Here is a 24,056-nt window from a genome sequence, read left to right as displayed (position 1 = left end):
CCACCCCAGGTTTCCCCTCTGCGCTTCCATTCGGGGAAGGGGGCACCAAGGGTGGGCTCTGGGCCTCCCATCCACGTGGTGCCGTGGGATCCTGGCCCACTTCCTTTAGCTAACACTGTGTGTCATCGAGAGCCCCGCATAGCTTCTCTCCAGGTTGGCAACCATGCGGAGAGCAAGTCCTCCGGGCTGTGGTCCGAGGATGAAAGGGAGGGGTCCAGTTGGCAGCTGCCACTCAGGCTTCGGATGTGGGAAAATGTGTTTCCAGGTCGCCGCCCACCCTGACATGGTTTGCCTGCACTCTGGGCTGTTTTATGAGGTTAACCACTTGCCTCTGTTTAAGGTCGCCGTGCCTTTTTTGCTTTTCCAGTAGTTTGGGGTCGATCCCAGCGGTTGTTCAAGAATCCTGCTGTGGCGCCTTCTGGCCACTAGGGGGCGCAGCCCGCCCTCAGCAGCGCTGTGGCTGAGGTCAGCTCTCCAGCACGGAGATTCCACAGGGCGGAGCCGGCACCCCACCCTGAGGCTGGTCCCCAGAAAGAGCTGTTGGCCAGTGGTCCACACTGTCTAGCACTCTGGCAGCAACAATAACCTGATTGTGATGACTGTGTGAGTGGTTTCTGCATCAGCAGGGAGAATGGCCCAGGGACCTACAGACCTCTCTGTTCTGGGTTGTAGTCCCAGCTTTGTTCTCTCTGGCTGTGTGACCTTGAGCAAGCCCCATCCCCTCTCTGAGCCATTTCCTCATCTGCCAAGGGAAGTGGTTGGGATGAAATCTCACTGATCCATAAGAGTCCTTTCAGCAACAGTATTGCCAGCAACACACACATCTGAATATCCTGCATATCCCTTACCTGCAGGGAATGACCGCCCTGCGGGTCAGCACGACCACCAGCACGCTGAGGTTTTAAACCCTTCTGCCATGTCATATCTCCCTGGAAGCAGAAGGAGTGAGATCAAGGCTGTGCCATAGACTCTTTTAACATCTAGAAGGGGTGCCGAGAGGGATTGCTACTCGGGGTTCTGCATTAGTCAGCTTTTCGTCACTGTGACCAAAATACATGATGAGGGTAACTTAAAAGGAGGAGAGGCTTATTTTGGCTCAGTTTCTGAGGTTTCAGTACATGGTTGGCCATCTCCATTGCCCTGGGCCTGGGGTGAGCAAGGACGAGACCTGTCAGCTGGGGGCCAGGAAGCAGGGAGAGGGAGGAAGCGGCCAGGGACAAGACAGTCCCCAAAGGCACACCCCCAGTGACCAGTCCTCCCACACCCCTCCTCTCCAGTGCCCGCCACAGTCCACTCAGCCGTGAATCCAGGAACCCACTGATGAGGTCAGGGCCCCATGAGTCAGTCACTTCCCGGAGCCCCACCTCTGGCTCTGGCTGCACTGGGGACCAAGCCTTCCACCCAGGACACCTGAGGGACATTCCAGATCCAGCCCTAACAGGTGCCCAAAGTCCCGTTAGCCTGGAACTGTCATCAGATACACTGGACTGGAAGCCCAAATGGACAGCAGTTAGAAACCCTCTGGTCAGGAACCAGGGCCCGAGAGGAAGTCTCCTGTCCTGTGTCACTGGACAAGAGGGCGGCAGGGCTGGACAAAGCTGCCCCACCCAGGCACAGTCGTCCTGGGCGTGCGTCAACGCGGACTCCTAAGGGCCAGGCGGCGGCAGTGCAGGGTGGGAGCCACTGACGTCCCCTGTGTGTCCCCAGGGCCGCTGTCCTGCATCATGAGTCACTCTCAAAAGACCCGCAAGCCCAGTACCATGTCGTTCATCTCGTTTAGGCTCAGAGAAGTTAAGTGACTTGGCTCAAGTCACAGGGCTCAGGAGTGGCCGCACTGGCTCTCCCGGGGACGGAGTTCGTTCCCTCCTCCCTCGTGCCCAGGACTGCGCACCGGGCGAGTGGCCAGGCCCTCACTGCCGGCCGGATGCCTGCCCTCATGGGACCTCAGTGTTAGAGGAGGGACAGAAGGTGCACAAGCGACGTGTGGCGAGAGGAGAAGGCCACACAGACGCCCCTCAAGTAGCCCTGGCTAAGGGTCCCGCCGTCAGATCAGCGGGCACCCACCTCCTCTCCACTGCCCCTCCTGCCAGGCTGCCCACACCGAGGCCTGCTGCAGAGCAAGGCGCCGTCCCCACCCCGCCTGCCGTGTTGCAGGCCACCCAGGTCCACAGCAGGGGCGAGCTCTGTGGGTGGTAGAAAGCTACCCGGGTCCCAACCGGGGGCCATGACACCGGCCGGCCGTGAGATCCTGCACGGGCTCTCGTTTCCTTAATCTAGAACAGCGACCCTGGGGCGCTGCAGGCATAGGTCAGGGACATGAGGGCCGACCCAGGGCCCGGAACCCGGTAAGGGGACCCCGTGAGGTGTGTGCGCGTGTGCGTGACATCGATCTCCTTAGTGCTGTTGGCGCATCCCTCCCAGGACCCACGGGGACCAGGGGCACTGATGGCCTCTTCTGGGGTCTCTCGCCAGATTGCCAGGGGATCGTCGAGGATGTCGTCCTGCTGGGGGCACCTGTGGAAGGAGACCCCAAGGCCTGGGAGCCTTTCCGGAAGGTGGTATCCGGGAAGATCGTCAATGGCTACTGCAGGTCTGTACCTGGAACGCTGCCCAAGCACCTAGGGAGCCCGGGGCTTGTGCTGGGGACCCGCATTTGACACTCGTATCCAGGAAGGTCCCAGGGACCCATTCAGGCCTTGTGAGCAGCCAGGCCCAGGCTGGGTGCTCTGATCCGGGGCACGTCCATCCCCACGGGTGGAAAACAACAGAGGGAAGACTCGGAAGGGCCTAGAATGTCCCTGTGGGCCTGAGGCCACTTGCCTGCTGACGGGGCTGGGGGGGGACCCAGGGGAGTGGGATACAGACTGAAAAGCAGCGGTGGGGCCCACAGGTGCAGGGCTGAGCGCGAGGCCGAGGAGCTGGGTTCACCGTGGGCCACGGAGCGAGGAAGGAGCCAGGGCTGGGCGGAGTCTGCAGAGCACGTGTCCAGGCAGGGCGACAGGACGGGAAGCTGACCGGAGCGGGGAGCTCATGGCCGGAGCGTGACAGGCCCTCCGCAAAAGGCCAGGGTCTGGGCGGGCTGGAAGGAAAGCAGCCCTGACCTGTGGCCGGCGGAGAAGTCTTGAGGGCTTTCTCAAGGCTGGGCCCTGGCCAGACCGCGTGGGAGGCCAGACACCGTCATAGACTCCAAGACACCACGAATTCTAAGTCACAGCAGGACCCTGGAGACTGGGGCCAGGCGACTGAGGTGCAGGACGCTCCAGACACCCAAGGAAGGTGACATTCTGAGCTTTCCAACTCCGAGGGCGATCTGCCGTTCAAGAGACAGCGGGACAGGCGATTGGTTATAGGGGCAGGAAAGAAAAAGGAAGGAGACACTTCAGAGCTTCCATGGGAGGTGGCTGACTCCATGACAATTAGCGATTTCAAAAATCACTAAGAGCCGGCCGTGGGGCACACCTGTAATCACAGCTGCCCGGGAGGCTGAGGCAGGAGGATCCAAGTTCAAAGCCAGCCTTAGCAACTTAGTGAGACCCTGTCTCAAAATGAAAGAAAAATTTAGATGTAGCTCAGTGGCGGAGCACTTGCCTAGCAAGTGAGAGGCCCTGGACTCAATCCTGGGTCCCCACAAAATATATATATATACACGTTAAGGAAGAAGAGCTTGTGGGGGCCAAGGCTGGCACATTGGGGTGGTGAGCCTGAGTTTTGCAGGAGGCAACTGGAACTCCAAGAGATCAGACCAGGAGGAGGCCCCGTGAGCTGGCAGCTCCTGGTGACAGCTGGAGCCAGAGGGACAACTGTGAGCACCAAGTGCTGGATTCCAGGTCCAAGGAATTTACTTCAGGATGAGGGAGGAGGAGGCTCTGGCTTGAGTTGGGGGCAACTGGAAAGCATCCATCAGAGCCAGGCGCGTGGCACACACCTGCAGTCCTAGCTGCTCGGAGGCCAAGGTGGGAGATCACTGGAGCCCAGGAGTTCCAGGCCAGCCTGGGTCTCACCATAGAGCACCCACAGGCTGTGTGCTCAAGGCCTAATGCCAGGTGCAGGAATCCAAAGATGGACAAGACAGGAGACGTTCACAGCCTGGGAAGGACACACTCGGAAACAGTCACAGAAAAAAGAATTAAAAACTCTAGCCAGGCACGGGGGTGCACACCTGGAATCCCAGGGACTGGGAGGCTGAGGCAGGAGGATCTCAAGTTTGAGGTTTGAGGCCAGCGTCAGCACTTCAGCCAGACTCTAAGCAACTTAGCGAGACCCTGTCTCAAAATACAAAACATAAAAAGGCCTGGGGATGTGGCTCAGTGCTTAAGCACACCGGGGTTCAAACCCTGGTACCAAAATAAAACAAAACAACCCACCACTGAAGAAGCCACGATGCCACCACGGGTTAGGGAGGATGCAAGGAGTACGGGACCCACGACCACCTGCCAGGCCCGTCTGTGTGGTGACTCTCCCTTCCTCGAAAAGCCTCGGGTATGGTCGTGATCTCCCCGTCTGGGCCTGCGGGGTGGGGTGGCTCCTCTCCAGCTGGGCCTGTGCTTCCGGTCTCAGACAGGCTCCTGTATCTGTTCTCCAGGAGTGTCCTGGGCCCCCTGCCTGGTGCCGTCCATCCTTCAGCCCTCCTGTGCTGGTTCTTACACCGCATTTAAATTCCTGCCACCTCTGGGAGCTAAGATCCACTGAGGAGATAGGCTCAGAGAGGACAGGCAACTTCCCTGAGGTCACACAGCTCATAAGGGACAAGGCCGGCCTTGAACCTGGGTCTGTGTGATCCAGAGGCAGATGGAGAAAGGTCTGGAATGCCAGGGAAGACGGCGTGGCTTGCTCAGCCTGCAGAGAGGGCATGGGACCTTAAACGAGTTCCCGTCGTGTCCCTAAATGTGCATAAGTGAGGGTACTTAACAGTTCTAAGTGAAGTGTTGTAAAAATCACAACAGAAATAACTTGGACGCAACGATTGTCCTTGCTCATGCGTAACCATGGCGACAGCATTTATGGATCATCCTCAAATCCAGCACTGGATGCTTCTAAGTCTTACCTTTCCTCCTCTCGGGGCTCGAGCCATCTCCCTTCTCCCCGTGCTTGGTGCCTCGGGGACCCTGGGCAGGAAGACAGACGTTGGGACTCGGAAGCACTGCTCTCTGGAGAGTTACGGAATTTTCTTTTCTTGTTTTTTTTTTAATGTTTATTTTTTTGGTGGTGCTGGGGATTGAACCCAGGGCCTTGTGCACGCAAGCGAGGCAAGTGCTCTACCCGCTGAGCTACAGCCCAGCCCTAGTCATGAAACTTTCTAGGAGAGAAGGTTCATCGGCCGAGGGACACCATGGTCAGTTCCTGAGAGAGGAGGACCTTGGTCAGATGGGTGTTTCAGGAAGGTCGCAGGGGCCCCCGCGGGCAGCCAGGAGCAGGGGGGGAGGAGGCGTTGCTTCGGTCCCACGGCAGGGCAGGCCCCTGGGGCTGGCAGGGCATGGACACTGATGAGGGGAGGAGGGGGCAGGCCGGCCATGCGCCGTGGCGCCTCAGGTTCGTTCCTGCTTGTGGGACTGAGCAGACGATAGCGGGGAAGGAACTGGGGGCCAGGAGCCCAGCATGGAGCACAGCGGGGCTTTGGAGGCCCTGGACGCCGGACTCCAGTCCTTCTGAGGCCTTCCACATGGCGCCGTGTGGTGGAGACCCCGGGTGGACACTGGAAAGCCCAGGAGAGACCAGCACCCTGGGCCCAGGCGGTGGGGGCCTTGCTCCTCAGGGCCCGAGGGAGGCCCGTCTCTAGCTTCCCAAAGTGACGGACCTCCAGGCAAATTGGGAGCCGGCGTCGGTGGAAGAAGCCGGTGTGCCTGGTGGACCTGCGCCCAGGCCGGCCAGAGAAGCCCACGTGGGCACCGCTCCCAGTGGGCCCAGCTCCCGGGAGCAGTGCTCGGGGGTTCAGCAGGGGAGGCCAGGTCGGGGGACTCTCTGACCATCCTGCCGGCACTGAAGGGCCAGGCAGCAGGGTCCCAGGCGGTTTTCTGGGGCTGGTGTAGGGGTGCTTGGCTGGGGGAGGGGCTCGCGAAGCAGATGAGTGTCCCCAGGCTGGGACCCCGTGGGCCACCATCTGGCCTCCTGCCGAGCCAAGGGCTGGGACAACCTGCAGCCTGGCCAGGCCTGTCCTCCCGCCCTGGCCCCCCTCCCCAGGGCGCCCTGGGCCAGCCACCTCCCCAGCTGGGCACAGCCCTGAGCAGCAAGCTGACTGGGGAGCGTGGCCAGTGTCCTCTTGGTTCCCGCAGTCCTGGGTCAGCCCACAGGGCTGGGGGTGGCTCAGTGGTGGCCCCATGATGAGCAAGGAGAGGCCCTCGGGTCCGTCCCCGTCGTCACAGGAATTCATAGGGCGCTCGTCGACAGCTCTGCCCCCATCACATGCCAGACCCTGTTCTCGCCTCTGGGGACCCAGCAGGGACCAGCCAGCCTGCCAGGAGCCACCCTGGTGCCCGTGCAGAGCCCTTGGCAGCAGGCCTGGCGGGTGGCGTCTGAGGGGCGGCTGCTGTGCACCCTGTGGCCTCCGGACCTCCAGACCTCCCTAGAGGCAGGTGGGGCCCAGCCCTGGATCCAGGCTGACGCCGCTCCCGCCTCTGCCGCAGGAGCGACTGGCTGCTCAGCTTCGTGTACCGCACGTCCTCCGCGCAGCTCCGCGTCGCCGGCCTGCAGCCCGTGCTGCTGCCCGACCGCAGGGTGCAGAACGTGGACCTGTCCTCAGTGGTGAGTGCCGCCTGCGTCTGCCCGCGTGGACCCTGGAGACCGTGGCCCCAGCCGGCTCTGCTGGAGCAGGGAGGAGACTGGGAATCTGTTGGGTGGGGGCAGGTGCTGCTGGCCAGGCTCCTTCCTCCCACAGGACTCTGTCCCCAGCCCTTGCACTTCAGCTCTATCCTCCTGGACGGGCACTGTTGTCCCCGTTTCATGGATTAAGACATCAAGGTTTAGAAAATTCCCTGTCTTGACGTGGTAGTGCACACCTGTAATCCATCACTCAGGAGGCCAAGGCAGGAGGATCACAAGTTTGAGGCCAGCCTCAGCCACTTAATGAGACCCTGTCTTAAAGTAAAAGAAAAGGGCTGGGGACGTGGCTCAGTGGTAGAGCACTGGCCTAGTATGTGAGAGGGCCTGGGTTCCGTCCCCAGCACAGAATGGGGGAAAGGAAAGAAAAAGAAAAGATCCTGTCTCACAAGCAGCCCCCGGCAGGGCCGATTTGAACCTCCGGCGCCCACACTGCCTCCACATCACTGCTCAGCACCCGCATTCCAAGGCCTCGCCCCCGCCCCGTGACCTCTAGTCAGGGCTGCCTGCCCCTCAGAAACCACAGAGCAAGCGGAGGACCCGGTGGCAGGCCCCAGCGGCAGGCCCCGGCCGGAGCAGAAGCAGAAGCAGGATCCAGAGCCGACAGCTCTGATCGGGGAGGTCAGGGGCCACTGACCAGCCTCCCACCTCAGCCTCGAGGGCCCCGGCTGCCCGGTCGAGGCTCACCCTGAGGAGCCTATGCAGCCCAGACAAGGCCCAAACCAGAGCCCTCGCCCACCGCCACCTGCTTGTCACAGCGAGGTGGCAGCTTCCCGCATGGCCCCGCTCCAGCCTGGCTCTGCCCCAGGGCCGCCCCAGGCCTGAGTACCACCCCGTCCCACTGAGGACGAGAGGGCCGGGACCTGCCCAGCTGCCCTGCAGGACCAGGCGGAGCGGACTCTGGCCAGCTCTGAGGTTGCCCGCTGGGGAGAGGAGAGACGGGGCTCGGGAGCGGAGCACGGAGAGCTGCAGCCGAGGCGCGGGCAGAACTCGGCCAGCGGGAGCCCGCGGCCGACCCTCACGTCCACGCTGCTGTTCACCCAGTGCCCACAGCGTCCCCAGGTCCACGGGAAGGGAGTCTGAGCGGCACCATCCTGCCAAGGGCCCCTCCTGGGCACACGGCACGCCCCCTCCCCCTGGAGACACTGGTGTCCCCCTTGAGCATCAACAGCTGCCACCTGGGACTGAGCACGGGACAGTGACACGGAGGAATCCTAGCACATGAAAATCAAACTGCACCAGGACTGCTGCCCCTGAAGGCCACCGGCATGTCCCTGCCCTGGTCACCTAGGCCTCTGGCAGCCTGCCCCTGCCATCTGCCACCATGCTGCCAGGCCACTTCCTCCCCTGCACTCCCAGGCCCCAAGTTCCCAGGGCCCTAACTCACGGCCCACCCACCCAGGAGCCCCAGGGAACCGCAGCCCCTGCCCCGCCTTCTGCCTGGGAGCTTTGGGGCTGGTGCAGCCCAGGAGCAGGAGGAGTTTCTAGACTCCTGGGGGGACAGACGTGAGCTTCCACCCTTTCACATCCCCTCCATCCCAAGCACTTGACACGTGACATGTGAACCCAAGTTATTTTTAATGCCACAAAGGTCTGCAAGATCCAGTCTCTGTCCCCAGACTCCCAGGATGGAATATGGCCGGAAGAGTACAGCCTGTGGCACTAGAGGGGCCTGGCTATAGATCTCGGCTCAGCTGCTGGTGTGCTGGCTGTGTGACCTTGGGCAAGTTACTTAACCTCTCTGAGCCTCAGTTTCCCTATCTGTGAAATGGTGGAAACCCCCTAACTTCCAGGGCAGCACATGTAAGACCCTTCGCGCATGGCAGGTCCCTCCCCCCAGGCCCCTGCCAGCGCCTCCCAGGCTTTGCCTTTGGGACCAGCAGCTCCCAGGCTTCTTTCCCTCCTCAGACCGCCTCCTGGCAGCTTCCCAGCTCCGCCTGATAATAGCTCTTTATCACATTAGGAGCATCCAGCGCATCTCCTCCCCCGCGTAATTAGGAGTCATTACACTGCCTTTGTGTTGGGCTCCTCTGTTCCTGGGCGGCCGGGAGGCAGGTGGATGGCAGGCTGGGGAGCACCGGCTGCCCTCCCAGCAGAGCCCTGCAGACCTGGCGTCTCCCCGCTGGACCTTTGTGAACCATGCAGGGGCCGCTTCCCACCTGGGGACGGGGTTCAGCGGAGCAGGAGAGTCCCCCACCCCAGAGCCCCACCAGGGCAAGAGTCTTCCTGTCCCATAGGAGATGCCAGCTGGCTCCGAGAACTTAGCAGAGGGCTTGGCACCAAGTGGACGCCCAACCGTGGTGAGGCTAACACAGCAGCAGGTGCCGGGCACTGCCCCCAGCAGCAAAGATTTGTCGTGGGTTCTCATGGTGGTCCCACCGTGCAGGTGTGGCCTCCAGCAGTGCCCAGAACTCGCCAAGAACAGGCCCTTCACGGCTGCTTGCTGGCTCCAGAGTTCAGGGGCTAAAATCCCCTCCGTCTTGCTGCTTGCTGTGTATAGTGGGCCAGTTCATGGCCCAAGATGGCTGCTTAAGCTCTGCCCATCACATCTGATTTCCAGCCAGCAGGAAAGAGGAAATGGGACAAGAAGAGCAGTGCTCCTCTTCAAGGGAATTTCGGGGAGCACCACCTAACACCCGTGCTTCCTCTCTGTCTTCCTGCTGCTCTGCGGGAGTACCCGAAACCCAGTTGGCTCTCATTTCTGGAATCTGGGAAGTCCAGGGGCATAGCATGGACCATGAGGGCCTTCCCGCTGCATCAGCCCGTGGGGGAGGCACGAGGGCAAGGGAGAGGCACGGTCACTTTTATAACCGACACACTTGCAGCCACCAGACAGCGAAGGCTTCTGTAACCCACTCGGTGCTGGGACGGAACCGGGCCCCACCCTGGCTGGGCGAGCGCTGTCCCCGAGCCCCCAGCCCCTCTCGAGGCACCTCAGGACCTAGTCACCCAGCACTGTGGCACCAGGTTTCCAGCTCATGCCCTCCAAGGGCCACTACGATCACTGAGGCCACTGGGGACGGTCCCCAGACATGCCTGGTGTTGTCCGGCAAGGCAGGAGGGCCAGCACCAGGTGTGCGCCTGGGCTTTGTCCTGCCCTCCAGCGTGGCTGGCCTCACTGTCCCACACCTGCGGGTCGGGGCAGGAAGGCGCCCCAGGCCCCACGGCCCCTGGGCAGCAGGGCCACCAGCTGTGGGCAGAGGAAAGCCTGTCCGGCCTGGAAGCCCCGGGCGGCTTGGAGCAACGGCCTCCACCTGCGTCTACTCAGTTCCTGGCCGGCTCTGGGCCCTCCCACCCTCCGGAGCTGAGACTCTGAGGTGGAGTCATGGGTTGGCCACTGGTTGGCTGGGGACAAGGACAAGGTCTAGGGGCTTCACTTGGGGTCCTGGGGAGGGCTGGGCCCTGCCCCCCCCCACCACCACCGTGGCCCTCACGCCTGTCTTCTGCAGGTCAGCGGCCACCTGGACTACGCCAAACGGATGGACACCATCCTGAAGGCCGTGGGTGTCCGCACCAAACCCGGCTGGGGCGAGAAGGGGCTCCTGCTGGCCCCGGGCAGCCTGCCCCGGGAGGAGCCTCGCCAGGCAGCAGCCTCCTCAGCAGACAAGACCAGCCACCAGGTGGGGCAGAGCCAGGGGCCGGCACCCGGAGGCGCCCCCAGGGCGTCCACTGACCCCAGCCATGCCCAGGTGCCCGAGGGGCTGGACCAGTCCCAAGGGGCCTCGCTTCCCACTGCTGCCGGCCCGGGTGGGAGCCCCGGTGTGTGTAGCCATGGTGTGGACCCCAACCCACTGGGCTGCCCTGACTGTGCCCGGGAGCCCCAGGGCCCCTGCCCAGGGCTGGACTGAGCTCAGTGGGCACCTGGGCATCTCCCAGGTTTCTACACGCAGCTCGGTGCCCGCTGAGCCACCCACCCACCCAGCCCTGAGGAGGACAGTTCTCAGCAGCGCCTCTCCTGGGACAGGAATCGGGGTTGAAAAGGACCCGGAGGGAAGGGAAACGGGCACCTTCCTTCCCTGGGAGGCAAGAGCAGAGACCTGCACGGCCCGCCCAGCAGAGCTGGACCCCAGGACTCCCCGCCAGGGGCCCCCTGCACCCAGGACGCAGCTGTGGGGTCTGGCTGTTGGGAGGTCCAGTGAGATCTGTGGGACGCAGACTCCCAGGCCACCGCCCTCCCCTGGCCGCCCCCACAGGCACCTATCGGGGCACAGGCGCCCAGCCGGAAGCTTCCTTTCTCCACGCTTAGCAGATCCATCAGCTCTGTCACATTCAGTCTCGCAGGCTGGGCACTGCACAATTATAGGGCAACGATCATGCTGTAAGCAGCCCCCCAGAGCTGTGCAATGTCGTGGGCTGGATATAATCAACAGGGCAGGAGCAATAAATGCTGAATCAGCAAGTAGAGTATTGGGAACCAGGTCCAGTGACAGGAATGGATTACAGGGGAGGATTCCCTATAACAGGAACAGGGATAATAAAATTAATTACACGAGCAGCCATCACATATTATTTACCCCATACCAAGAGCTCACGTGGATTATTTCCACTTACCTTCACCCTATGGAGTAGGTACTATTACGATCTTCATCTCATACTTGAGAAAACTGAGGCTCAGAGAGGTTAAGTAACCTGCAGAGGTCACACAGGCAGTCGGTGATGGAGCCAATGTCCGACCCTCATCAGTGTGACGCCGGAGCCCTAGAACGTGGCCACGTGTCTGCCTCGGGTGCCTTCCTCTGTTCCTCCCACTGCTCCTGAAGGGCAGGGCCAGAGGTCATCTCCCCACACCAGCAGATGGGGGAACGACATGGCAGAGGGTGTCGGACAGCCCGAGCGAGGTGGGGGAGGGCAGATGTGAGTCTCGGCGCAGGCGCTGGGTGGCTCTCCCGGACGCGGGCGCTCATTCATTCATTCACAAACTGCTGCCATTTCTAGTCCACCCTGCTCACATCACATGTGGAAAGCCAAGGCCCTGCAGGGCACACGGCCTGGGGGTCTCAAAGCACATGAGGGGCAGCGTCAGGGCCAGAGCCAGGACTCCTGGGCCCAGGCTGGCTCCCACTGTCCCAGTGCCTCGCAAGCCCCCCCGCGTTCCCGCCATAGAATCCAGTCCACAGCACGGTCACGTCCTTCAGCTAGTGTTTACTGAGAGCCCCCTCGGCAGGCCTGGAGGCACAGGGGAAGTCATCACAAGCACCATGGCCACTCTGTGGCCAGCAGCCAGCGACCAGGGCTGGCCCAAGCCTGATCAGCACCAAGGAGAGCGCCAGGCCACATGAGGAGGGCCCCCGAAAGTTTGGCTGATGGGTCTTGGGGCTTTAAGAAAAACCGCAGGCTGGGAGGAACCTAGGGTAGGTAAACTGGGAACCAGGAGTCCCCCACCCAGTTCCCTGACCAGAAAGCAAGGCCCGTGCCAGAGTCCACCTGCCTGCCTGCGGCCCACCCCACCAGGGACAGCTCTCCTCAGCTCTGCTCTGCTGGCCCAGGAGGCCACTCCCTTCATACCCCAGAGAAAGCCGGAAGGAGGTGGGACAAGGGCCAGGGCTTCTCCCCATGGCTGTTCCCCTCCAGTCCAGGGAAACCCAGGGTGGAGGAAAACTCAGGACCCAGATTGAACAGGAAACTGCTGTCCATCTGCCCCTTAGTGCCAGGAGGGACCGTGCAGGGGCTTGGAGGTCCCTGAGCAATGGGGGCTCCACCAGCACCCAAAATGTGGAGCTGTGAACTGGAGTTAGGTGGTGGGGATCGGGGCTGGGACTGAAGAGAGGCAGGAAACTGTTAGAAGAACAGCGGGGCTGGGGGCAGCTCAGAGGGGAGCCCCTGGCCAAAGGCGCATGGCCCTGGGCTCCATCCCCCCAAAAAGAAGAATAACCGTGGAACCAAAAGCCCTTGGGGGCCACAGCCAGCACTCTGGGGCTGGGTGGCCAAGGGTGGTAACAACAGGGTGGACCACACACTGAACCCCTGCAGAAGCCGGGCACACAGCACACGTCAGGTTCACGTTCAAATTGACCCTAGAGTTGGTGTCCTCGCTACCCCATTTTACACACGGGATAACCGAGGTCCTTAGAGGTCAAGCAACCTGAGCCAGACCCCAGAGTGAGAAGCAGAAGCAGAAGAGCAAAGGTTCAAGTCCACCCAGCCCGGCTCCAGCTCATGGGCTTTCGTGTGCCACCACGCACGCCTGGGGGCTGGCAGGTCTGGGGGCGTCCTGCCAGGCATTCTCAGGGCTACGGATCAGCTCCGCCAGCCACGCCAGCCACGCACGCTGCAGACGCACGACCGGCCGCTACAGGTCTGGGGCGGGGCAGAGACGGGCATTCCGAACAAACGCCCCGGAGGCGACAGTGCGTGAGGAGCAAGGGATGGGCCAAGCCAGGACCCGAGTCTACAGGTGGAAGGCCCCTCCCGCCGGCCCGAGAGACTGGGCAAAGCACAGGAATGTCTGCATCCTGCTCCGAGCCGGGAAGCCCTGCCAGCAACCCGGGAGTCGCGACCACCCTTCCACAAACCACAGGCACATGCAAGACCTCGCAGAGAACTACGTCCCAGCCGGCTCTGGTCCTTCAGGCAAGTGGCCTGGAGCAGCATCGGAGCTCAGGGGGCTCCCTGGAGACCTGTGGCTTCCTGGCGTTAGCCCGGAGGTGGCCTGAGACCTTGGGGCCCGGTCCCATCTGATCCAACGCCGGGCTGGCCAGCTCCAAACTCGGTCAGTTCGTGGGGTACCAAGTGGATGTAGCCTCAGCTCCGTCCCCGGAGGATCGGTGTCGAAGTTGACCGTCTGTGTCCTGGCGGGCAGCGCAGGGTCCCGGGTGGCCTCCCCAGGCAACAGGAGGTGGGCCGTGACCCGAAGGCCTGAGGAGCCTCTGGAGCCCGAGTCCGAGTCGGAGGCCGCGTCCGGGGGCAGCGGCAGCGGCAGCACCTGTTGCAGGCTGAGGCCCGGCCGGGCGCCGCTGTGCGAGGTTCGCGCAGAGGGGGACGCGAGGCTGGCCCGGCGCTCCCGAGGACAGTGGGGGCACGGCAGGAGCCTGCCCAGGGCCCTCTTGAAGTCCCGCATGAAGAGTGGGTAGATGAGGGGGTTCATGGTGCTGTTGCAGTACCCCAGCCACGTGAGGACGTCGAAGAGGCCCGGTGAGATGCAGTCGCACACGGCCTGGGGGCACAGGACGCGTGACCCTCGGCCCCAGCAGGACTGGACCCCCGACCCAGCACGGATACACGCGGACCGCGTGGGAGGTGACCCCCACCCCTGCCCGCCCTGGGCTGGCTGGCCTTCCCCTGCCATGGCATTACCTGGGCTATGTTGGCCACAAAGAAGGGCAGCCAGGTCACGAAGAACATGCCCAGCAGGATGCCCAGCGTCAGGCTGGCCTTCAAGGCCTTCCTGCTGTGCTTGGTGGCCAGACGCCTACTGTCAGCCGACTCCGCCCCTGCGCGTGGGGTCCTCGGCACCTGTGCAAAGGAAGGCCACAGCGGTCAGGTGACCCTGAGTCCCAGTCTGATCCTGACCTAGCCATAGACTGAGCCTCACCTCACTTCTAGGCTGAGCCCTAGTGCCAGCCATTAACTGAATCCTGACCCCTGACAGCCCCAGTCGGAGCCCCAGACCGAGGCCTGACCCTGACTCCAAGCTGCTGGTTCACCGTGGCTGCAGACCACGCCCTGCTACGGGCAGTAAGCTGGCGCTGACACCAACGTCCCAAACCGCGCCTCAGGCGTGGACCTGATGGCGCTATGACCCTGACCCTGAATTCCACAAGGAGCTGCAGGCAGCGCACACGGGCAGGTCCACCGCCTGAAGTCAACCCTCTGCGCCGGCCAGCGCACAGAAGCGAGCCCAGCCCCTTCCAGAGCCTTCCGCGGTGGGAAGAAAGCGGGAAAGGGACCCGCTGCTGCCGGGCGCAGCCTCAGCGTGTGGATTCTCTTCCCGTTTTGGAATAACGGGCTTCGCTCGTCCTCCAGAAGACAGAGCGCTCCTTTTATTTTTTGAGAACGTGGGCACGAAGCAGATGGTCGCCACTGAATCTTTCATAGATTGCTAGGGACGCTGGTGACCTTGGCATCTTACAAGTCACTTGTGCCAGGACCGGCGGGCATCTCCCTTCTTGACAGTGGACATCAAGAGCAGGAGAGCAGAGGAGGGAAGGAGGGCAAGAAGCTGCTTCCCAGCAGGAGGCCGGGGGCCGGGGCTGATAGAACTCGCTCTGCCACCTGGCAGCCGGCAGACCCGGGAGCGCAAAAGGACCTGCCTGGGTTAGGCCTGCAGCCCGGAAGCTCTCTTCACCTTTTTTTTCTTTTAATATATCTTTAGTTGTCAATGGACTTTATTTTATTTTATTTTATTTTATTTTATTTTATTTATGTATTTCTCTGCAGTGCCCAGAATGGAACCCAGGGCGGCACCGTGCGGGGCAGGCGCTCTCCCACTGAGCCTGAGCCCCAGCCCCAGCCCCAGCCCCTCTTCCCATTTTTAACTTCGTGAAAGTCTAAGAACCTGAACTGAACAGTGGAGGATTTTTCTCACTTGGTCTTCACCCAGGCATCTGACGTCAGTGCCTCTCTTTCCAAAGAAAGGCAGGCTGGTCTGGGTGGACTCAGGATGGGGAAGGGTCTTAGATTCCATTTTGTCTTAAGGGCCTTTGGGTTGCCTTGATTTTTTTCACACGCATTCTGCATATTTAACACCGATGTCTCAAAAATTCATTTCCACTACAAATAGGCTGGTGGGGGGGACTCGTGGGATTTTGTTGGTGGGTTGTGGGGGGTTTTTTTGGTTTGTGTTTTGTTTTTGTTGGTTTTTGGTGGCTGTTTTGTTGGCAGCACCAAGGATTAAAGCTAGGAATTCAACCACTGAGCTGCATCCCCAGCCCTTCATATTTTTTTTGAGATAGGGTCTTGATACGTTGCTGAGGCTGGCCTCCAAATTGTGATCCTCCTGTCTCAGCCTCCCGACTCCCTGGGATTATAGGTGTGCACCACCATGCCTGGCTACGTGGGATGGTTTTAAGCAACACATATTTATTTAGTTAGGGCCCAGTCAGTGGGCAAAAGCAGAAGCATAAGGCATTTCACGACTCTCAATAGGGAACTGATGTGCTATAAATGAAATGATAGTTCTGGCAGTCTATGCAGAATGGGGTTGGAGTAGAGGAAGCCAGCACTACCAGGAACATAAAGTGAGAAAGTTCTGAACTGTAAGACTGGAATGGAAGGAGTACACTTGAGAAACTTCTCATCTTTTCCCCTTTGCTAAAATGGAAATGGTAGTACCCACCCCCTGGGCCAGCCAGTGCCAGGTACACAGTAGGAGCTCAATAAAGGCTATTTTCTTTCTCTTCCCTCTCATCAGTTAACTTTTCCCCACCTTCATCTTTTACAAAGATAATTCCAAAGTTAAAACTTGGGTAAATGCTAATGTCATGGGTCAGAATTTGGAAGTAAGCTGGGCGCGGTGGCTCCTGCCTGTACTCCCAGCTACTCGGGAGGTTGAGGCAGGAGGATCACAAGTTTGGGGACTTAGTAATTCAGTGAGACCTGGAGGTGCAGCTCAGTGGCAGAGCACTGGCTTAGCATGTGCAAGACCCTGGGTTCCATCCCCAGCACCAAAACAAACAAAAAAATTCTAAGTAATCTACAAAACCTGTCCCCGGAAAATAAAAAAAAAAACTCATAAATTCTTATACACACAAGAAGAAGAAAGAAGAATTCTACACTTCCAGAAGGTTCAGAGGCACTTGCAAGTCTCTAGTCTCCACCATGAGGCCTCTAGAGGTCAGTGAAGCTAGGAAGGGAACCCCCCTCTAAACCATGTGCTGTGACCACCTTGGTCTTTCCTGTATCAGATTTACACAGAGACTCACCTATATCTCCAATTTAAGGAAGTGCCAGCGTGCACAATTTACCTACTGGGGAAAGGTGTCATGTGCAGCCAGGAACACACTTGGGCTTTGAAGGCAGGGATGGGCCCAGCATTTCCTAAACAGCACGAGAACTCAGCTTTCTTCCTGAGGCAGCCAGCGGTGGGCTGGGTGTGGGGAGATCAGAAGGAGGCAGGAAGGGAGCCAGATCCCCAGGCAACCCTCCGCAGATGGAAAGGAGGCGGAGGAGGCAAAGCCAAGATGTGTCACTGCCTGGGAGGTTCAGAGCCAGCATCCCACCCCCACTGCCCGGGCTGAGCTCCTCAGCAGCTCCTCTCCCCACCCCTCCAGTTTCCAGAGTCAGCCCTGTCCGCGGTGCTGAAACCCCAACTAGGGCCAGCTCCCTGCTCCTTCCAGGACCGGGTTTCTCCTTCTGGAATGGAGCAGAGGGGCAGGGAGAAGACAAGACACGCTGTAACCCTATCCCTCTGTTTTCACAAATATGGAGACTTGGCTTTACAACCATCAAGGTCAAATTCACCAAAGAGCAGCTGAAGAGAGGCCCTGGACTTCCCCCATCTTTGTAGAGCAGCACTGTGCAGAGGCGGAAGCAGGACTTCTTGGGGGGTTGTGTTTTGTTTTGGTACTGGGGATGGAACCCAGGGGCACTTTACCACTGAGCCACATTCCCACTCCTTTTTATTTTTTTCATTTTGAGACAGGGTCTCACTAAGTTGCCCAAGCTGGCCTTGAACATGCCGGCCTCGTGCCTCAGCCTCCCAAGTTGCTGGCATTACCAGCATGTGCCACAGCCCCACCGGAAACACTAAGACTCTTGGGTAGTGATACAAATATGTAAACCCAGAAGGAGGACTGGGAGGACAGACCCCAAAAGCTGAGTGTCCCTGGGAATGGAAGGGAAAGAATTTGGGGAATCTTTTACTTTATCTCTACCTTTGAGTGTTTTATTTGAAAGCGGGGGTGGCAGCTCAGTGGTAGAGCACTTGCTTACCAAATACAAGTCCCTGGGTTGGGTCCCCAACACTGCAAAATAATCGAACACAGTGCACTTACGTATTCCCTGGTGTATTCATGCCTTTCACAACCATCCAATCACAGATTTCCTGGTTCCAGATTCTGGCTGTTACTACCTAGCTGTGTGACCTCAAGAAAGTTCCTCCACCTCTCTGTGTCTTTGCTTTCTCTTCTGTAAAATGGCAATTATAAGACCATCAACCTCACAGGACCATGTTAGGATTAAATAAGATAATATGGAAGTGATCAGAACAGCTCCAGGCACAGAGTAAGTGTCATGGAAGCATCAACTGTCATTAATGCTGTTTATTGTCATCACTGCTGTTTATTGTCATCAGTGTCTAGCTTAGCTGGTGATCATTGGCAACAATGATCTAGTGGCCACAATAGTAAGGCAGGGGTTTTTCCAGCGCTGGGGATTCAACCAGGAGCCTCACACAAGAGATCCCTCCTCTACCCCTGAGCTGCACCCCAGCCCTGGGCCAGCGACTGTGGAATTATCTCAAAGGATAGGTATCATTAGCCCTGGGGTCTGGGGTGGTGAAATGACTTCTCCAAGGTCATCCAGCTGTGATGGGAAAGAGGCAGGACAGACACCGCGCTCCTGGCTGGGGCAGCCACACGCAGCCACTCTGCCAGCATCCCCCAGCTCAGCCCCCTCCTCCCCCGTGCGGATATTCCTGTATCACAGCCTCCTCCTCCTCCTCCGAGGAGAAGGACAGGGATGGAGGGAGACGGATCAGGATCACTAGGACAGCACAGGTGGGTGAGGGAGAGCGAGGGGTGGGGAGAAGGGAAGCTCGGATGGGAAGGGGGAGGGGGAGGAACCAGAGACGCAGAAATGCTGGCAGAGAGGAGGCCCCGGGGGGCCGCAGGGAAGTCCCTGTCGGCCCTCGGGGTCGCCCTCCACTGCCCTCCGCGCTGCCCCAGGGCCACCTGACCACGCCCCCGGCCTCTGAGCAGCACTCACCACTCCTACGCAGGCACCGCCCCCTCACTCACACATGCACACGCACACGCACGCCCCTCCCCGCCCTCTCAGCCTGACACCACCGCCCCATCCCCGAAGCCCCAGCTCTAGGCACGGCCTCTCTCCCCGTCCCTCTGAAAGCCGTTTGCACACACAGGCCGGTGTGCTGGAGGTCACAGTGTGGCCAGCACCCAGTTCACCCCAGGGGAGCTGGGGCTCTGGGACCTGCGCCCGGCCCCTCCCCTCTGTGGGAAATTGGAGGCTGGGGGGGGGGGGGGAAGAGGGAGGAGGGGGCGGAGCCCCGAGGGGAGGGGCCCAGGGCACCCAGTAGATTAACTCCCTGCAGCGCCCTAAGCTCCAGGCCCTGAGAGAGGCCCCTGGGCCAGGCTGGAAGCTGCTGGCCTCGGAGAGGGGCGGTCCCAGAGGAGGAAAAGGGTCACAGCACGGGGGCGGGGGGAAGCAGCATCCCTGACACGCAGACACACACTCCCAAGTGCAGGCCACGCGGAGGGCTCCCATCCCAGTCTCAGCGCCCAGGGCATGGCCCAGCTCCGGGTTTTAGGGCTCGCTGTGACTTCTTTAGTCCCAGCACGTGCACAGTGGACTGACTGAGGACATTCACGGAAAGAGGCCCCTTCCACAAGCTCCACCGCCCTCCAGTAACACTCCATGACCAGCGTCTGCCTCTCCCAGTCTCCCTCTCTCCAGCCAGAACACAGATTCCAAGAGGGCAGGCCTTGCCAGTCTTGCTCACCGCCACATCTGCAGCCCACAACAGCTCCTGTACACAGCAGGTACTCAAAACATGCTACCAAAGAAATGAATTCACATAATAAAAAGCTTACAGCTGAGCTTATCGTGGGTCCTGGCACACACCTGTATTCCCAACACTCGCGAGGCCCAGGGAGGAGGATTGCAAGTTTGAGGACAGCCTCAGCAACTTAGTGAGGCCCTATACAATTCAGAGACCCTGGCTCTAAATAAAAAATAAAAAGGGCTGGGGGTGTAGCTCAGTGGCAAAGTGCCCCCGTGGTCAATCCCCAGTACCAAAAAAAAAAAAAAAAAAAAAAACGCCGTTAGGATCCAGCCCACACAAAAACGGATCCCAGGGAGACAGGAGGCGGCCTGGCGCCCCAGCTCCTGAGCACTGTGCTGGCTACACCCCTTCCGTGAACATGTGCTGGGTGCCATCTTAGGTGCTGGGAACAGGCCGTGAACAAAAAACACAAGTCCCCAACCTCACAGAACTTCCTCCCACGGGGGAGTAGATAATCAAGAAATAAAGGGGTGAGTATAAAAGAATTCAGGTTATCCTCATGCTGCCAAGAGCATAGCTCAGGAAATTAGGACTGGAGGGGCCCAGGTAAGGGGCACATACTACTCTTCTGTGCGCGGGGGGATTGAACCCAGGGGCGCTTTACCTCTATGTTACCCCCAGTCCTTTTCATTTTTTATTTTGAAACAGGATCTCACTAAGTTGCTGAGGTTGGCCTCAAATTTGCAATCCTCCTGCCTCAGCCTCCCTAGTCACTGGGAATACACGTGTGCACCACCACACCCAACAGTAATTACTAATGTTTGTTCTTTCTTTCTTCTTTCTTTTTTTCCTTTGGTACAGGGATTGAACTCAGGGACACTTAACCATTGAGCCACATTCCCAGCCCTTTTTATTTTCTTTTTGTATTGAGACAGGATCTCAGGCCTTGCAAGTTGCTGACGTTAGCCTTGAACTTGCAATCCTCCTGCCTCAGCCTCCTGAGTTGCTGGGATTATAGGCATGCACCACCACATGTGGCTGCAAGTTATTACCCTTGAGAGAGGGGTTAGGGAAGGAAGTAAACAGAAGCCAGAAGGAAGAGATGGAAAAACGTGTGGAGATGTGAAGAAAGAATACTCAGGCAGAGGGAACACCAAGTGCAAAGGCCCTGGGGTAGGAATATACTTGGTGTGTTTGAGGAACAGCAAGAGACCAGTGTGGTTGAAAAAGACAGCACAAGTTGGCTGGTGGAAGAAGAGGAAAGCCAGATGAAGAGCAGAGGGTCTGGTGACATGAGATGCAAGGTCACCAGAGCAGACAAGTGACCTGAGGGGACAGGGATCACTCAGCTGCTGTATAAGGTTGAAAGGGAGCAAGGTCAGAATCAGGAAGTCAGTTCGGAGATGACTGCCAATAACCCAGGCATCAATCAAGGGGCCCAGCCCCGGTGGGCTGTAGTAGAGAGGAAAGACATCTCAGAGCTGGACATGTCTGGAAGGTGAGATGCTTACAGGTGATCAATAGATGCTGTGTGATCCCCTTCCACCTAGGCCAAGGGGTACCAACTTTCCATTTCCAGAAGAGAGAGGAAGTTTCCTTTCTAAACAAATTCATGAAAATAAAGAGATAAGTGAGATGATTCTAAGAAAATGCTGAATACATATTAAACAGGCAGTCTGAAGCGGGGCTGGGGTAGATAGCCCCGGGTGGTTACCAAGTACCTGAAATTTGGGAAACACCCTTTTACAAGGACTCAGGGCCTGGGGCGTAGCTCAGCGGTGGAGCACTTGCCTGGCACACGAGGGGCCCTGGGTTATACCCCCGCACAGCCAAAGGAAAAGACAAATTCTCTGCAGGACCCTGGGGACCACCATGTGTACTTTGCATGAGCGAGAAATCGACCCCTGCTCTGTGGAGCCCTGGCGAGCGACCTGTTCGCCTCGGAACACATGTGGCCCCCGTACTAAGTCACTTAGAACTTCCAAAGAGAGGTGGCCTTCCTTTTAGATCAGAAATTTCCCACAGGAGAGGAACCTGTGTTGCCACCTCTCGTTCTCGAGTCAGTTGACAGAAGAACCCAGGGGCTCCGGAGGGGAAATGGCCACTGCGGGGAGCGCCTGATCAAGCAGGGCCATCCAGCAGGACACGAAGAGTAAAGACACAAGCGATCTACAGAGAGTGTGGCCTGGCCAGGGAGCCGTCCCACCTCTGAACCAGCCAGTTCAGGTTACAGCTACCTGTGGGACTCGAGAACGTTCTGGGGAGCACAGATAGGGAGACAAAGCAGGGCCACCCTGGCCTCAGAGGTGAAGGGCCAGGCCCAGCTCTGGTGCCTCGCGACCTGGGCGCCCAGCTGCTAGCTCCCCCAGAGACTGAGGCTTAGTGATTCCTGCCTTCGAGGCCGCATCAGCCTACACCCCACCCTGCCAGGCGGACCACGGGGCTCACAACTGTGAGAGCCCGTGTGACAAAAGCAGTCATGTCACTTGTAGGTCTTGCAGAGCCTTGAGCTAAAAGTGCCTTCCCCATTCACAAGTAAGTATTGAGCACCTACTGTGTGCACTGGGGATCAGCTCTGAGCTAGATCCACAGCTAATATTCAAGCCTGGATGACCAAGTCCACAAGTAAGCTGGGGTTTGATGGAACAGATGGGACACGGGGGTGGCTCTGCAGAACATCCTGGGAACAGGAGAGCTGGAAAGGTCAGGCAGGAGCAGCCCTAGGAAGGAGCATTCCAGGCAGGTGCAAAGACATTAGCCCAGACTGGAGCCCCAAGCCTTCCAGGGGCTGTGTTAACCAAGAGAGAGGCTGAGAGGAGGCAGGGAGGCTGCAGAGGCCAGCAGGACCACATCCTGAGATATTTTGAGAGCGATGGGAGTGTGTAGCAGGAGCAACATGGCCACTTCCTTTTTAAAACTGCTCTGGGTCGTGCGCAGAGGACGGGCAGCATGGCCCCTGGAGTGGAAGCAGGGTGGCCAGCAGAAGCCTCCCCAGGCTCCCAGGGGAGCAGCAATGGTGGCTTGGATTCAGGAGGTGGCAGCAGAGACAGCACCTATTCAGGAGGCAGAACCAACAGGCCTGGATCAAGAATGGCATGAGTGTGCGAGAGAAATTCTTCCTAAGTTTCCAGCATGATGCCACCAGGGTGCCAAGATGGGCAAGATGAGGGAGGAGCACATGGGGGGAGGCTGGCCACCCTAAATTCCCGCTGGACGTCAGCTGCCTGCCCCATATGGCAATGGCGCTGTCCTGAGCTGCGAAAAGAGGTGGGCACTAGGAAGGCCCGGAGGAGGTCATCGCAGGTCTCTACCAAGTGGTGGGCACACAAGGGCCACTCATTCCTCTCCATCCCACAAGCCCAGATCTCCAGAGCATCCCCAGTACCTGCAGTGTCTCCATGGCCTGGCTGGCCATGCCGGTGGTGAGCGAGGCCACCTGCACGGCCTGCTTGCGGGCAGCCAGCAGGATCCTGCAGTAGGTGAAGCAGATGGCACCAGAGGGCAGAAAGAAGGTGAGGCCTGACGCCACGAGGACGAAGGGCAGGCTGGCCAGCAGGCGGCACTGGCCCGGAGCGGGTGCCCGCACCAGGCCCAGCTCGTGCCAGCCCAGCAGCAGAGGTAAGAAGGAGGCGAGCGCAGCCAGGCTCCAGGCGCCCAGGACCAGCGCCAGGGCGCGCGGGGGCGTCATGCGCAGCTTGTAGCGCAGCGGTGAGAGGATGAGCAGGTAGCGGTCCAGGCTGATGAGGCAGAGGTTGAGGATGGAGGCGCTGCAGCACATCACGTCGAAGGCCGCCCAGAGCAGGCAGAGGCCGCGCGCCAGCACCCAGCGTCCGTACAGCGCGTTCAGCATGGCGGGTGGCATTACCACCAGCCCCACCATCAGGTCCGATGTGAAGAGCGACACCAGGAAAAAGTTAGACGTGTTGCGCAGCGCTGGCTGCGTGCAGATGAGCACGATGAGCAGCGCGTTGGCCGCCGCCGTCAGCGCGATGACCACACACAGCGCGGCCGCCACCCAGCCGCTGCCCCCGGGGGCCACCGGCGGCCCGGGTCCCCAGGCCGGGGTGCTGTTGTTGGCTGGGCCGGGATCTGGGACCATGGAGGCTGGGGGTGAGTACAGGGACGTGAGCGGGTAGGCGGGAGGACGGTGAGTAGCCTGGAGGAACCGAGGTTGTCGTCGGTGAGGAGAGCAGCACCCACCCCAGGCAGTAGGTGACAAGACAGGAGCGGGCGCTAAGTCCAGCTACAGCGACCCAAAGAGGACGGAGGGGGTTACAGGGCCGCTCCCCTGCCGGGGATGCGGCAGGGACCCTGGAGGCCACGGGGAGGAAGTTTGGACAGGGGCACCTGATGAGCGAGTCCCCCCCAAGGAGCCGCGGAAAGTTAGGCGGAGGCTGGATGGGCTGCCCGGGCGCGCGCAGTCCCCTGGGCTGGGGGCGCCGGCGGGGGCGGGGCGCCGGGAAGGTGGGACTCGGGGACGGGCGCCCGGCGCCCGGAGGTGGGCGTGTGGGACGCCAGCTGGAAGCCGTCGCGCCTGGGGTCGCAGTGTGGTGGCCCAGGGACGGTGGCAAAGCCCCCGGGGGGAAGCCAGGTCTCCGCCGGCGCAGAGGCAGCCCCGCGGCGC

At 59.8% G+C, this 24,056-nt stretch overlaps 2 protein-coding genes across 3 annotated transcripts in view; one reads left to right on the top strand and one right to left on the bottom strand.

Moving 5' to 3' along the window:
* TMCO4 (transmembrane and coiled-coil domains 4) overlaps positions 1-11,329 on the top strand; it is a 78,771-nt gene extending 67,442 nt beyond the window's left edge. For both annotated transcript variants that reach the window (XM_079147098.1, XM_079147099.1), the window contains 3 exons: positions 2,473-2,590; positions 6,621-6,738; positions 10,263-11,329. In XM_079147098.1, coding sequence (XP_079003224.1) covers positions 2,473-2,590; positions 6,621-6,738; positions 10,263-10,661 — 635 coding nt within the window. In that variant the 3' untranslated portion in view covers positions 10,662-11,329. The remainder of the gene's footprint in view (positions 1-2,472; positions 2,591-6,620; positions 6,739-10,262) is intronic.
* Positions 11,330-13,334: 2,005 nt separating this feature from the next.
* HTR6 (5-hydroxytryptamine receptor 6) lies at positions 13,335-23,862 on the bottom strand. Its single transcript, XM_079147144.1, has 3 exons — positions 22,818-23,862; positions 14,107-14,265; positions 13,335-13,966 (listed from the first exon to the last, which is right to left on the bottom strand). The coding sequence occupies exons 1-3, from the start codon at positions 23,529-23,531 to the stop codon at positions 13,355-13,357; spliced, it is 1,485 nt and encodes a 494-aa protein (XP_079003270.1). The 5' UTR covers positions 23,532-23,862; the 3' UTR covers positions 13,335-13,354.
* Between the last annotated feature and the right edge of the window lie 194 nt (positions 23,863-24,056).

This window comes from Sciurus vulgaris, assembly GCF_902686455.1.
Source record: "Sciurus vulgaris genome assembly, chromosome: 1".
NCBI lineage: Eukaryota > Metazoa > Chordata > Mammalia > Rodentia > Sciuridae > Sciurus > Sciurus vulgaris.
This window is presented reverse-complemented; position numbering and strand designations above follow the sequence as displayed.

What these genes read in the sequence shown, in the direction of transcription:
- HTR6 (XM_079147144.1), bottom strand. Translation starts at nt 23,531, where the DNA reads ATGGTCCCAGATCCCGGCCCAGCCAACAACAGCACCCCGGCCTGGGGA. An exon ending in AGGCCATGGAGACACTGCAG is followed by an intron (nt 14,266 to 22,817) that starts GTACTGGGGATG and finishes TCCTTTGCACAG; the next exon opens with GTGCCGAGGACCCCACGCGC. An exon ending in TTGTGGCCAACATAGCCCAG is followed by an intron (nt 13,967 to 14,106) that starts GTAATGCCATGG and finishes CTGTGCCCCCAG; the next exon opens with GCCGTGTGCGACTGCATCTC.